General features: G+C 35.9%; 1 protein-coding gene across 6 annotated transcripts in view; it reads left to right on the top strand.

Annotated features, from left to right (window-relative positions):
* The window catches only part of LOC115239534, a 226,794-nt gene that overhangs the window by 148,617 nt on the left and 62,552 nt on the right, over positions 1–15,625 (top strand). For all 6 annotated transcript variants that reach the window (XM_029814102.1, XM_029814100.1, XM_029814104.1 and 3 more), the window contains 2 exons: positions 1,683–1,795; positions 9,027–9,192. In XM_029814102.1, coding sequence (XP_029669962.1) covers positions 1,683–1,795; positions 9,027–9,192 — 279 coding nt within the window. The remainder of the gene's footprint in view (positions 1–1,682; positions 1,796–9,026; positions 9,193–15,625) is intronic.

Below are 15,625 nucleotides of genomic sequence, written 5' to 3'. Positions count from 1 at the left end.
TCGACTACAGTCAACCTGACCTAACTAAATAATCGAATTAGAGGCGTCTTCTGCCGCGATGGCACCCTCCCCGCTAAAATAAAGTTTTCTCAGCTTCTCCGCGCCAATTTCTGACTTACATTCACCGTGATCTTCGGTCCGCAAAATTGATCCTGAGGCGGTAAATTGATTGTACTTTGACAACGGACACGATTTTTCAAGTGTTGCGACGGTGGTTCGTTAAGCATAATCTTCTAAGAATAGGAAATTAAAGAATATGCATAAACTACTCGAGAGATCTTTAATAATACTAGCAGGATAAACTGCTAAATTTATTTATACATAGGTGAACAAAAATATTAAAAAAAAAAAATAAGAAAATTATTTTTTCTCGCGATTAAAGTTTGTTTTAGATATGTGTTTAATAATTAATTTTACACATACAATCCGACAATTGTATTTTGTATGATTTAATTTTTTAAATAATCTTAGACGATTAAGTATAAGTATCCATCGCAATTCCTGATCATACTATTATAGGCGAATTGACATGCGCGAAGTTTCTCACAAGGCTCGGAATTTCTTTGCAACAACTATCCAAAGTTTGGATATTCGATACACTCTGTCAGCTTTCTAAATAGTTTTCAAGTGCGACAAACGATACCCTCGGTTCTCGATGGACATTTGATCAATCTCGAGAAAACATCGCGCTGATGTTCCTTCATTGAGGGGGCGAGTTCTCGCGAAATATATAACTTTCCTGTCATCTACAAGAAAAAGTTTCGAGACTTATAGCCGTTTGCGACAACGAAACTTTCGCGTGTCCGAGTTGTTAGCAAGTGTTTCGCACTTTGTGCAATGACATATTGACACTAGTATGGCGTATTGAACTAGAGCGCATTTGAAATGCGCTCTAGTTCAATACGCAGATATCTCAGCAAGATTTTGCATTATCTCAAAGATCGATTTAGTATCAATCGAATGTTTTTTGCGAAATCAAAAAATTAATGATCACGCACGAAAATCAATACAATGAATATTTCTTTTCGTAAAAATAATTTAAAAAATTTTAAACATGATAACATACACATAATTATACAATAGTGACTGGACAAGCTATTACAATATGTTATTAAATCTGTCATTTGCATATTGCGGTACGAGATATAAGTAAATAAGCGATTATCGATTTATAATAGCTGACAAATGGTTATATCCATGGTTATACCATCGTTACTCATCGTGAATTATATATCTGCCGAATTTCTTGAAGCTCGTTTGAAAGGCCTTTTTACTGACGGATTATATCGGTAAAAACGGCGTGATGTCCGGCTCGTAAAGCAAGTCCGGCCCGTCAATAAAAGCGTACATCAATGATTTACGAGCCGTATGCAAAATGATGGCAAGAACAGGCCGCGATAAATCGCGCGACTACATCGGGTCCCGTGGTTATTTGCTATATATCACTTTGAAAGAATCCGTAAATTTGCCTGCCGTGAGCCAAGATCTCGTCATAAATACCGTGACCAGCATAGGTAGTAGACGGTAGACGAGGCATGCAGAAGGCGCATACAGCTCCGACGTAGGTGACCCGTAGTAATTTATCACGCTAATATTTTCTTTTATTGTCGTAGCGAATAAAATCCGGTGCGCGTACTATGAGTTGCAGCACACTTACATATACGTAAACGCGCGTGTTTCAGAATAAACGAGAACACGACTCGGTCCCAGTTCCTGGCCTACTTCAGCTTCTCGTCCAAAGCGAGCACGTCCGTCGGCTGGCCGGTGAGGGGCGGACATCCCGTTAACAACACCGGTAAGATGTTTAGCTCTCTCTTTTGCAATAGAAAATTAAATTATGTTACGTTTTAACGCACGGTTTCTCTAATGTATTATAATATAATATATATTTCTCACACACTGGATTTTATAACCTGCATTATTCGATAAAGATGCTTCCAAGGAATATTTTTCTACTTTTTTTCTTAGCAATACTCGTAACTAATTTTCTATAGAATTACGATTATTTCAATTGAGAAGCTGATAATGTTAAAACCAGAGAGAGATTTTAAAATTTCCTCCGCTGAAGAGCAAAAAAAATTAATATTTGTACATATTTCTGTAATACTAATATCTTATATTATAAAACAATAAAACGTTTGAAATCGCAAAATCGATGACACATTAAAGTCACGAGGCAATCATGTGGTAATCTGTTCGACAAGTGAGATTTTGGTGCTGCGTAAACTTGATCGCCTGGTTCACTAACACATCCTGGTTCGGACAGCTTCTACCATAGACTATTGCTTAAACTACGTCAACAACCTAGTTCACTATCGTCTCCCCCATGATAGTAACTTCATCTTCTTGTAAATTACTCCTCCGCGATATGTCTTATCACGCAGAATGTTCAACACGTCCCGCAGACACACAATCTATATTGCAGATAAAAATTTTCTTAACATCTACATGAAAGCTTTACAAGCTACAAAAGTAAATTTTTCGTGATATACAGGCACAATTATGTTACTTTTTAGCTTGCAATCCTTTTCACGAAATGTGGAGTGACATTTTTTCGTAGATTTTCAGCAAATAAAACATTTTTCGCAATATTTTTGTGAATCATAAAGCATGAATATTTCCATGAATGATTTAATGGAGCGATTTCACTCGGTTTTTTCGAAAAGAACGTTCCGCGTAGGAACGAAAACAAACTATTTAACTAACTTGCTGAAGCGTAAACTTTGTAGTATATTCGCAAATTATCGACGTGCGTTTTGCATGTAGAATTGAGTTACTACACACTAACTCAGTTGCCCTTCTCGATTAAAGCGTACGTTAACGAACGCCAGACCTTTCTAGCGCGTATCGTCTGCAAAATTCATAGCAAAAAAATCAAAAAATTACGATGAAAAAAGCAAACGAAGAAACGGCGAAGAGAGAAACGGTTTATAACGTCTACAGGCTATGGAATGTATGCTTCTTTCACTCAGGAAGAAACCTAGGTAAATTATGAGAATGACATAGCTTTCGAATACCCTCGCTCGCGATAATGATTTTGAAATCGGGCTGATGTGATCAGCAAATTATAAAAAAAGAGTAATTAAGAAATGCATAAATTTACTTGCAAAAGCGCGGAAGGGTAATTTCTATCTAGTTAGAGCGAAAATTATACGAGCTTAAGTGCGGTCCGTGCTTTAAACGAAGATAGAAAACTATTTGGCTTCGAAACTATTTAACAATCGTGATCTAAAATTAATTAAATCTCGAGTATCGATCCTTCCCCGGGACGACTGCGCGATCTCTATCTTGAAACGCATTTCTAATCTCCGCTGTGATCGACTACGTCGTAAAAATCAATTATTTTATCTTGAAATGATTAAGATAAAATATTATGATGCTACTCCCGACACTTTCCTTAGTGAAAAATATCAGACAAGTGCAAGATAGGCAGTTTGAAATTTAAATTGAATTTATGTTTCATTATAAATTTTCCTAACGATACGAATGCATTATTTATAGAGATCTGCATTATTTACAATCGATTATTGACTACTATTTAATCACACAGTGGATCTTTCGCTTTCGTGGCTATGCTGTGTAAGTTGGAGAGAAAATTGAAAAGCCCTTTTAAAAAAATTGCGCTACGCTCTTATGAGAAAAGTTTTGTGTATATGTATCTTGAACTTTCGTGTCTAGTAATATTATGTAATGACATACCAGAGTTCTTTGACCTGCCGCGTCACCCCGGGAAACATATATCTCATTCGCAAACAACCAACGCCGAAATTGCGAAGAACAAAAAATATGCAGGAACGCATTCATTATTTTATTTCTTATTATGCTGAAAAAAGCACTTAGCTTGCACATTTTTTTCTCTCAGCTTTATTTTATAACATTTATATTACATGTGTGCGTAAGTTATAATTATGTACGCTTAATCGGATGTATTTATTTTTGGTATTTATTATTTATTAGCTTTAAATTTATAAAGAAAAAGAAAACAGGGAACTATTTTTATAACGTATATTTTTATGGAATTTTCATATTTATTAATACATATTTCTTTCTCAATTTCTCTAGATTTGCTTATTACATAAATTTGATTTTACGACGATATATTACAAAGAACCAGCGCATTTCAAAGTATCCTAAACGCGCCATTGAACGATCGTACAATGATCACGCGTCTCGTAAATCTCAGATAACGTGTAATACAGCAATCAGCAATTTCTTTCGTGAGGCAGAGCGACTGGAAAGATCGCGTGTTAAAAGAGCGCGACGAGAAAACGCGAGAAGCGCGAAGACGGATCTTCGCGCAACAACGGTAAAAGCAAAGACCCCTTTGAAAGCATCCCTCTGCACGGTGAGATTGTAACGAGACGACAACGATTCTCGATTATCCTCGAAGAGAAGGCCGCGGCAATCCATATGCGCAGTACGTACGACCGGGAAACGTGACTGCCACTCCGCCATCCGGATGAGAGAGGTCTTTTTTTGACGTTGGCACACGGTCCCGACCCTCGTCCTATTGGGAAACGTGCGAAAGGCACGAACGGTGGGCAAGGACATGGAGTGTAGGAGGAAAAGAGTGTGCTCTTGAGAGAAGAGTGAAAGGCAGCCCGTTTATATACAGAGAAAAAAGAGAGAAGGGGCGATGGCGCCGCCCGATTGACAAACAGATCAATCGTGGGTGGAAAGACGATCCGCAGTCTTACCGCTCGATCTGGCTCCAGCTCTCCTTCTCGCACTTTCAGTTTTCCCACACATGCATTTACGCACCCCTCCGCGCGCGCGCGCGCTCTCGCTGGAGGAGGGAAGTTGGCTCTACCGCTCTCGAATTTATCACCCGCTCGGAAGAAACTGACCGAGGTGATTTATATAAGAAGAGAAAGAGAAAGAAAGAGAGAGAGTTATTGTATAGTGATGAAAGGATTTTTTTGTCTAAAAAGAATATTATTTTTGGGAATAATGTGTGCTGATGATTCTTTATGCATAATATTATAAAAGAATGAGCTACATTTATATATAAAATATTTTTGTCTTTAAACTAAACTAAATTTGATTTGTTTATATTAATTATTTTAAAATTAATTATTTTAAAATTTTCTTGCATTTATTTATCTGCTCCGTTATTAGACTAGAAAGTATTTAAGATATCAGATCAATATAGAGGTAGAACTGGGCATCTCCGGATAAGAAATGTAAGGGATCGAAAGATAAAGTAGATGTTGCTCGATTGACAAAGCGGTCGGTTGAAACCCGGTAAGAAACCCGACCAATCTACAAGCTTGTGCTACCACTTGGTCACTCTATTTCTCTCCCTTCTATTTGTACAATCGCACGATCACGTAAACTACACTTACAAGAGAAGTGCTCTTAGCTAGTGCATTTAAGATGGATTATTCCACTGAAATTCCAGCACAGATCTTGGCGCGCTTACGTACGATTTTACTGAAATTCTAGTAGATTTTGACTTATTTATGTATAATATATCAAGAGCATTATAAATTATTCTCATAATTATCAGTAAGTTATGACGAAAATTAATACAGAAAGAGAAAAAGAACAGAAACAGAGAAAAGCTGAGAGGAATATATGATTTCAAATAAATAAATAGCTATTTGTTTAAATTACATTTTAATAAATTCAAATATGTTTTTCATAAACTTATAATTAAATGTTAGCGATATAGCTCCTCTGTACATGTTATTTCAATAGTATATAACATACAGGAACACAAGCATCGTCTAATTTTCCAATTCGCAAATATCCATCCGGCAAGTAAAACGTGTCGGCAAACATTCGCGTTGAAATACGAGACGAATATCACCGCAGACGAATATTCATGCGCCATTTCACCGTGTTCTCCCACGATTTCCTATATTACTGTCCGTTTAAAAGACAAAATGTATCGTCAAACGGTCAACGATCGTCCGCGAATTTTCGTAAAAATTGTTCGCACGAAATTATAGCCGTAGTTAATTACGTTAATATTTGTCAGAATGTGGAAACGCTAATTTCTGTCTAATTAGATTTTAAACGGACACTGGATAGACAAAATTGTGAAAAAACTTTTAATTTAAATTTCATGTGAGAAAAGCTCGCGCGCGCGAGCTCTTATTCACAAACCGACATTCGTCGAAAAGTTAATTGCGTTTATTGCAAGTTTGTCGTTGCTTATTTTTCTCTTTTTCTACCTCCTGCATACAAACGCCTATGCAATTTTCGTGGCTTTCCCGCCTCATCGCGCCGCGCGTTTCTTCGACGAGTGAATAGAGCGAAAATAAAACAGGGGAGAACCCCTCTGCTCCCCGTTTTCCATGGAAAAATTTTGTCGAATCGCGAGAACTCCGCGTGGAAACTGCGCGCAGAAGGAATAAAAACATCCTTTCCTTTCTTTTTTTTTTTTTCTTTTCCTTGCGCAACGCTTCCGTCTCGGGTTTATTACGACGCGCCGCGAAAGAAAGTCTTCGCGCGTCTTGTGAGGGCATTTACATAGACTCACTTTCCCTCCTCTTTTCTGTCACCGCATTAAAGCATTTCACCTTTGCGATCTTAAACGCGCGAGCAAGAGGTGAGTTTCTCTGCCGGCGTTTATCCACCGCGATAATTGTGCCCGTTTTATAAAAAATTGACTGACGATGTTTAACACGCATAAAGAAAATGTTTTTTCACATTTATTTACTTGAAGCGCTCCACAGTCTTGTTTCAAAGTAATGGAGAATATCATTCTTGAAAAATTAATTTTTCCTTAAAGTTCATCTTTTTGTCAAATCATGTAAAATATTTTATTAATATTGTTAAATATATTGATAGATATATATTTGCTATTATAAGAGAGAATGTGGTATAGTCGATGAAAAACATTTATATTGTTCTAGTTATATTTATATCCTGCAACAACGTCGTGAAACTTTTCTTTTGATGTCATTAACGCAACTACCGGTGTACCCGTTTGAGCCTTGTCCGCGCTAACGAGGCAACTTTTCGAGCAAACTAATGCGTGGATAATTAAACTCAATACTCTTTCAATTACACGTACAATTAACGAACTCGGGAATTTTTTTAAAGCTAAACAATTGATGTCCGTTAACTGTACGGTCCAATTATCATCCGACTTGATCGAATCGTATCTAAAAAATTAGCACTAGCTTGTACTTGTTATCAAATAATTTGCTCACTATTGTGTTTTTTTTAGTTAATTTAATCAGTTACAAGAATTTCAAACAATACTACAAAACAAGATCCGTTCTCTAAACGGAAAACAACGCTTCGAGAACACAGAAGGGAATGAAAAACGAAGGAAATTATGCGCTTTAAGAGAGAAAACAAAAAAAAAACGGGATTGTTTATGGCAAAAATGCTTGTGCGCTGGACAAAGAGTTTGTGTAAAATGAAATGGAAGATGCAAAGGGCATTTTATTAATTGAAAACTATGTGCCCGAAGGTGGATACGCTTCGTACTTAATGGGCCCAGCTATTATGATGATTGCATACGCTAGAATTATAAAGCTAAGCAAACAGCACTAAGAGGGTGGTACACAATCAAGAGTGTTCTTTTCTTGGAAAAAAAAATTATAATGGATCTACCGTAACATGCGCGCAAAAAAATACACCGTTTGCTGAAACAGAACGCAAATAGAATCGCGCGCGCGCGGTAACATGTCAAAAGTCTTTGCAGTACGATAAAAGTGTCTATTAAACAAACCACATGTGTCGCTATGACGTTAAAGTGATATTAATGCCTTTTTCGTATTTGCATGCAGCTGGCAGTAATAAATAGGAGTTCATTATACGTTTATGGAAATCACGCGTTTGCATACGTTATGAAAGTGGAATAATTGAATTGCGTAACGGATTGTCAATCACCGTTCGGATATTACAATAATCGTCGCGGACGCATTGATTTGCCTATTCGAAAACAGCTTTGAACTTCAATATTTTCGCACAATGCGGATATTGGTTTAATAACGGATATCCCGACTTGCGATAAATCATATAAATCGCTAACGAAAAATTGGGGGCTATCAATAGTTAACGGAGATTTGATTTATTGTCATAATGTTTATTTATGAGAGATGCTTGATCTACATATATTGAAAAATCTGTAAAAAATTAATGGATTATAAATGCGTGCGTGTCTTTCTTGATATTTTTAAGAATTGACGTTATACATATTATTAAAAAGCAATTATTTCCTTTTACAAATATCTTAGCACATACACAATCCCTATATTTATATAAATAGCAATATGATTTATATTATATTGCATAGAGAGAGAGAAATTATCATCGAAGCGGAAATGCAAACTGCTCGCATGCTGGGGATTCGTGGCCCGTGATTAAATTGGTAACACAGGTCGTATATACCGAATAATCTATAACATATTTCGATATAGTTGGTAGAGTATTTCGGGCCGATTCTCGAAAATATTAATTGAAAATCATACGAGCTGGATGCTAGGCATCTCGTTAGCCCGTTTTATTTAGTCATTCGTGTTGCTGTTGACGCGTTTAATTACTTTTCACTTTTCGAATTTTTCATGCAGCCGCCAGACGTATTAATTATTTTCAATCTTTTGCAAATCATTCGAGCTCGTCTGTCGAGCTGCTGAAAATTGAGATGGATCGTTGCTTTAATTGTTTAACTGACAGCCGTTCGACGTACTCTCTCTATCAACCGTCGATTACCCGCCTTAATAAACTTATAGCAAAAATTTCACTGACAATGAGAAAAAATATATAAATATTTGAGTTAATATTAAAGTACTTCTAATTAATATTAAAAATTATTATTATTATTGTTATTAAAAATACGCATTTATTTGCTGACATCTCTTTATCACCAAATTAATACTGTAATTGAAAAAAATAAATATAATAAAATCTCTTTTTCATATATTTTTTCTGTATTATAGAGAAGTGAAATTGTTTTGACGATGAAATTAATTTGATAGAATCATATATTTATATATGTAAAAATTAAGAAAGAGATGAACTGGAATTTTGAATTACTGACATCTTCTCCTGTTTCTTGTTCGCAGAATGCGATTCTGTGTATGAAGATACGGATTGCCATGACGGATGCGTTCTAGCCAGTCCCGGATATCCGGGATTGTATCCGCCAAACATCCGTTGCCGGTACCTGATCACTTCTAGCCCGCGAGTCTCCATTGCCATCAACTTCACAGCGGTGCTTCTTCCTTACAAGTAAGTGCACGACTGTCCAACAATGTTAAGTTTCTAGACCATGTAAAGAAACTCTGTTCCTGGACAGTATGTTGACAAGGTTCCTATTCTCCACGGGTATCCGTTTGACAGTTTGTATAATTGTAACTCTAATATGTACTCTAGTTTTATTTGATCCTTACATGAAACGTTATTTAATTATTACGTCATTACACACATTGTAAAAAAAACTTATGAATAGAATGCTTAATTATGCGCATAACAAAATGACTTTGTTGGGGAGAATAGATCGAGGGAACTCGTTAAACGAGCACTTGGGAAAAACGACGATTTTCTTTCATATGCAGTACACTCGCGGTATGCCGCCCATTTCGAGGTTTCTTTCGTGTATTTACAGCGCGTGTCCGTTTCTTTTTGCTGCGCAACCATGTGCTAGGAAAAACTACTCGAGTTTCATAAGGCTGAGCGATACAGGCTGTTGCACGACAAATTAAAACCCCAGAAGAGTTGAAAAAGAAAGAAAGAAACAAAGAGAGCAGAATTGTTCTTTGACAAGAATGATTCTTTGACAAGCTCATTTTTTTGTTAGTATCAAAACGTTTCGTTATAGCAACTCAACTTGGAGAAAAAGTGGACACCAGATATAATTCTCGAAGATAATCGAGTAAAACGTATAAGAAAAAGAAAAGTGAAATTTATGGATTTTTTTTAAACAAAACTTTGATTAAAATGTTAGTCATTGACTACAACGTAATCAAAGTATCTTTTTCTTCTATCGAGATAAAATAGTTATTAATATTTTAGATTATTGTATTAATTTGCAGATTATTAGCATTAAAACTCGCAGAATTGAAAAAACTAAATTTTAAAATAACAGCGAAATAAAATGACTATCTTTTGATATTATCAATTCGCACGCATGAAAATAACCAATATTGCGCACGTGATAGATATATCAAAAGAATAATTCATTCTTTTGTACTTTGTGACAGATGTCAGTCAGTCTTCCCGTTGATTTTAAAGTCATCAAGTGTTTCTCTTTTCTCTTTACCATCATCACCGACCCGGATTACATTAGCGCGTTTCCGGGCAAAAGTGAAAGAGTAGCCGGAGAAAGGGAAGGGGAAAAAAAAGAGAAATCTCCTACCCTTTTGCGATCTTTTTAGCCCAGGTATTTTTAATAAAATCCGCTTAAACGCAGCTCAGCTTGCATAACAAGGAACTCTCTTTACGCCGTGTTAATCTTGCATGCATATAAATCATTTTCCACTTTACCGAAGAATCCGCGAGCGTTTTCGAGCGTGAACCGTGTATTCCCGTTATTTTTTCGTTGCACAGAAATCAATTGTAATAATATTCAGGCACTGTTTTAAGAAAGTCTCAATTCAGAGATATCATCTAATTACTCGAGTATGTAATACGTTAACAAATAAATATCGTAGAAAAAGCTCCAGAAAATCCAAATATAAGAATTAAATATAAACAAAATGGTAGGAAAATCGTTTGTGACAATTCCGCATTTAACAGTCGCTTCAATTGATCACCGTTTCCGGAAATTCATCTAAACGCTCTTAACGCTCTTAAGAATCCGCGACGATGACTATTGTATACATCTTAACGGCACGGGACGGGAAACCAGTTTGCCGACACACGGTGTTTAATTCTATAGCGCATACTCACGCGAGAACGTATGCGCCCCATGCGAAATCTGGTCTACAGAACCGTCGCGAGTCAATACGCATCCGCTTTGCACTTCGCCAAGGGTAAGAGCCCATTTTGTGCGTGCTCGAACGGGAGAACCGTGCGGAAGGGGCCCGAGCCCCGTATTTCGGCGCTTGATAATGCATCCCTCGTCTCGTTTCGTTGGCTGTGTCAACAACCATCTTCCCAGCGTTCATCCCTCGCTCAAATTCATCCCCTGAGCAATAAGAATACACTCGTGCGCGCACAGAACCATTGTGCGTCGCAAATTACTTATTCTGTAACGCACCTACACTACAGGCACGAACCCGCGTTAAACGCGTTACATTGTCACTCTCTGGATTTACGTGCTGGATTTACGTCAGTAGTGCATGAAAGTTAAAAATTCACATTCTCTCTTTGATCGTTTTTTTTTTATATATATATCATATCGAGGCTTTCATCACATAAGAGCGTAAACCAAATACGCAACTTTACAGGAACGGGAAAAATGTTTTGATAGTCGAATTTGATGCATAAGAACGCAATTTTTATACGTTTTGGATAAAAAGGCATTAGAAATATTAATATTTCGTTTAATACCTCATTTAAAAAGATATATATATATAATATTTTAATATCTTATTTTAAATAATTTTATTTTTCAAAAAAATTGGGGATATACCCCTCTGTTATGAAAAATCTCCGATATATAATTTATATATTCCGTGAATAAGCGCGAAAGATATTATATAGTTTGCTGATATAATTCTTCATAACAATTTATTATCGAACAATTAAATCAGTTAAAGTAATTACCTACTTTATTTGTGAGTACAGTTTTTTTTTATTTACGATCTTAATGAGCGACCAAGACGTATGATTTTCATGAAGCAAAGTAATCGAACTTGGCTAGGGAACTCTCCGCGGTGGAGACGAGGAAAAGCGCGACAAAGAAAGAACCACGACATAGTCGCAGTAGGGAGGGCTCCGCACTGCAGTTGTACTTGCTTTTTCACAACAGTCGTTGCAGTTGTTCTTCAAAGCTGGATTGGCTTGCTTGGCTGGTTTTTACGCCGCTGGAAAGCCATTTCGCGCGCAGAGTCTCGCAGTCGCGAGTAAACCGAGCATTTCCGTTCTCTAAAGACGGCCGTATTTTAAACCTCCTCCACTGGCGTTCCCGTCCGCTTTATTTGCGAATACCGCGGCGAGCAGTAATATTGAAATTGACGGCCGGATGATCGTCGTAGAAGCACCTAGATTTTTCTTCTTAGCCGCCAATTTCATTCTCAACGTCCGAATGGTTTTATTGGTTGGATTTTCAAAGAAAGGAACGCGGAAAAGTACAATTTTTGCAGCGAGAAACGCACCATACGTATGTCTGCAGTAATAATATATATATAATTATTTTTTTAAATCAGTTAAAGAATTGATGTGCGAGGAAAATCGATGAGTAAATAAGAAGAAATAAATATGCCTCGAAGCAACGCTACAGAATGTTTGTTTCGTTCCCTTCAAAACATTTTAATAACGATGTGTCATCACACGACGGGAAACTGTGCTAAATTCTCGCGAAAAATATATCGCTTTTTGCGGCAACTGTGCATTTGCTTTTGCGGCAATAATAAACTGTATTTTCCAACAGAGTGCAGTATATGTATCTAGGAAAATAAACTTGCGCAAACTGCCAATCACGAGTCCAGTATGCTGTTACATTCCGATCGAATAGCAAGGTTCGAGATTTATCAAAATCTTACAAATCGAGATAAAATATAGATAATTATTTAAAAAAATTTGTATTATATTTTCTTGTCAGTACGATCGGTTCAATATTTGCAGTTTGTTTGAAAAACAGCGACTGTATTTCTACAATGACCAATCTATAACTCTCGAATCGAGGACAATTCTCTCGCGATATTGTACCGAAATTCGCGTTCATCGATATGATAAAATATAATCAAAATATTTATTTCGTGAAATATTGATTGTTCAGCTTGAAGAAGCGCATTATACACACGCGTGCGAAATTTTAAGCTCTCTATATGAAACTTTTTTCTAATTATTTTATACAATAATTTAAATAAACGCGAATATAATACATATAACAAACTAATAAAATATAATAAATAATATATATAATCATATTTAAATAAACATGTGTATGTGTACATAACACGTACATGTGTATATAGTGTAATTAATTTTATATAGAAACTTGCATGTCTATGTTGATTTGCGAAATATAATTTTGAGAAAAATAATTTTAAAAAATTATTATTCATCAAGCAAATTATTTTACAGCGAGTTCGAGATTTATCAAAATCTTACAAATCGAGATAAAATATAGATAATTATTTAAAAAAATTTGTATTATATTTTCTTGTCAGTACGATCGGTTCAATATTTGCAGTTTGTTTGAAAAACAGCGACTGTATTTCTACAATGACCAATCTATAACTCTCGAATCGAGGACAATTCTCTCGCGATATTGTACCGAAATTCGCGTTCATCGATATGATAAAATATAATCAAAATATTTATTTCGTGAAATATTGATTGTTCAGCTTGAAGAAGCGCATTATACACACGCGTGCGAAATTTTAAGCTCTCTATATGAAACTTTTTTCTAATTATTTTATACAATAATTTAAATAAACGCGAATATAATACATATAACAAACTAATAAAATATAATAAATAATATATATAATCATATTTAAATAAACATGTGTATGTGTACATAACACGTACATGTGTATATAGTGTAATTAATTTTATATAGAAACTTGCATGTCTATGTTGATTTGCGAAATATAATTTTGAGAAAAATAATTTTAAAAAATTATTATTCATCAAGCAAATTATTTTACAGCGAATGATAAAGTTGAATAATTTTGCATTATCGTATCATATTTCTCTCAAATTACCTTTCTTTCTAAATATTCTGTATAGTTCGCATACATTATGTTATTACGGTAAAAATATATCGGCTAGTGAAAAGAATCGTGTTACGCGACTTATACACGGCCGTCGTATACCCTTTGTATTGTGTGCGTTATACGTGAACACACAGATACAACAGTTTAATTATCGGTTTTTGCAGGTATTCTTCCTGGATTTTGCATACATGCAAAATTACATGAATGACGGCCGTCATGAGAGAGGCTTATTCGCGAGCATGCGATAGAGACAGCAGAGGATTCGCGCGATCAAATACATGTTACTCATATATATATATAATCGTATGTGCTCGTTGTTAAGTTCCATTTTTCATAATTCTTTTATTGTACGTAATTTCTCTGGCGGTAAACTCCACGGCAAAAAAACATCGGGGTATTGACTAACGTTAATTACGAACCGCCTGTTTTTTCCCGTATTTTATTATTCGTTATTATTCGCGCGCATCGTGAACATTAGCGAATTCTAAATCGATATACGTGAATTAATTTTAGCAAAAAACTCTACATTACAGAAACCGATACAAGCATTAAATAAAAGCGATATTTTTGTGTCGTAAACATCGCTGTCTTCATGCGACGTTTTTAATGTACGCCAACATACATTTCAACATTACAACATAATAAATATATTAGCAATTCAGTAATATGGAAGATCATTTGCCGTATTCTATTTGTAACACAAAATAGCACAATGTATGTTGTTCATTAAATTATGCTTTGTCGTAACATTATTCATATCATGTATCATATACATATATTATATTATATATTACAACCTTACGGCTTTATTGTTGCGTGACTTATGACTATGGATCCACTATCATCTAAATAAGCCACCCCATATGCCGTGAAAGGTAAACGACCGTGTAGATAACGACCAACTAACTTATAGGAACATCTAGGGATCAGCTTCGAAGGATTTGCGGTTGTCAAATGCACGAAAGAGAGAGGGGGGGGGGAGAGGGAAGGAGGGAGGGAGAAAAAGAAAGAAATGTGCCCTTTACTTTTACTATTCACATCCATTATACAATCTCATTATAGTTAATCGTATGAAACTATTAATTTGTACGATTACTATTTTAATAATTTGTTCATTTTTGCAACTTATATTTAAATTTGCAAGAAAGTTCTAAATTTTTAAGTTGTTTCCATATTTTTTATATAATTTATTTTATAGTTAAAGCACAGATCTTTCTTGTGTTAAACACATAGGATTCCTAATCTTTTTTTCATGCATCGTGCGAGAAAACTTCAATCTCTATTAAAATACCCTCTATATATATTCTTGAGCGTGTTATCTCGGCGCGACGCATATGTTCCACGCCAGATGTTCATTCGAATACTTTTTTCGCGATAGCGCTAGGTTTACCAGTATTCAGGTAACGACTGAGCAACTTGCAAGGAACATCTTAAAAGGATCTTGAAAGGATCAACCTTAAACGATTCGCAGCGGGAAAATCTACGAGGCATCTCGTCCTCAGGCGTCATACGGATTCATTATTCAGACTTAACTTTCGCACTTTGCGCGCGCGTACGCATTAAGGGATGACAGTCGCAGTTCGCCATGTGGTACACCGAATTCACGCCGCGGAAAAGGACTCTTGGGGAAGGGAAGAAGGTTCAGAAAAGAAAGGGGTTGAAAGCGACGGTAGTACCACCCTCATCCATGCAAACGTCGAAATTATTCCAACTACATCGCGGGAATCCTGAGGCAGCGATTTTTTCCTTTCTTCCTCACGCTCTCTCGCCCTTTTTCCGCTTCTCCCTTGCTTCTCTTTTTCCTCGTTTTTTTTTTTTTTTTTGCTCTACCGTTC

Source organism: Formica exsecta, unplaced genomic scaffold (assembly GCF_003651465.1).
Source record: "Formica exsecta isolate Colony F162 unplaced genomic scaffold, ASM365146v1 scaffold385, whole genome shotgun sequence".
NCBI classification, from domain to species: domain Eukaryota; kingdom Metazoa; phylum Arthropoda; class Insecta; order Hymenoptera; family Formicidae; genus Formica; species Formica exsecta.
This window is presented reverse-complemented; position numbering and strand designations above follow the sequence as displayed.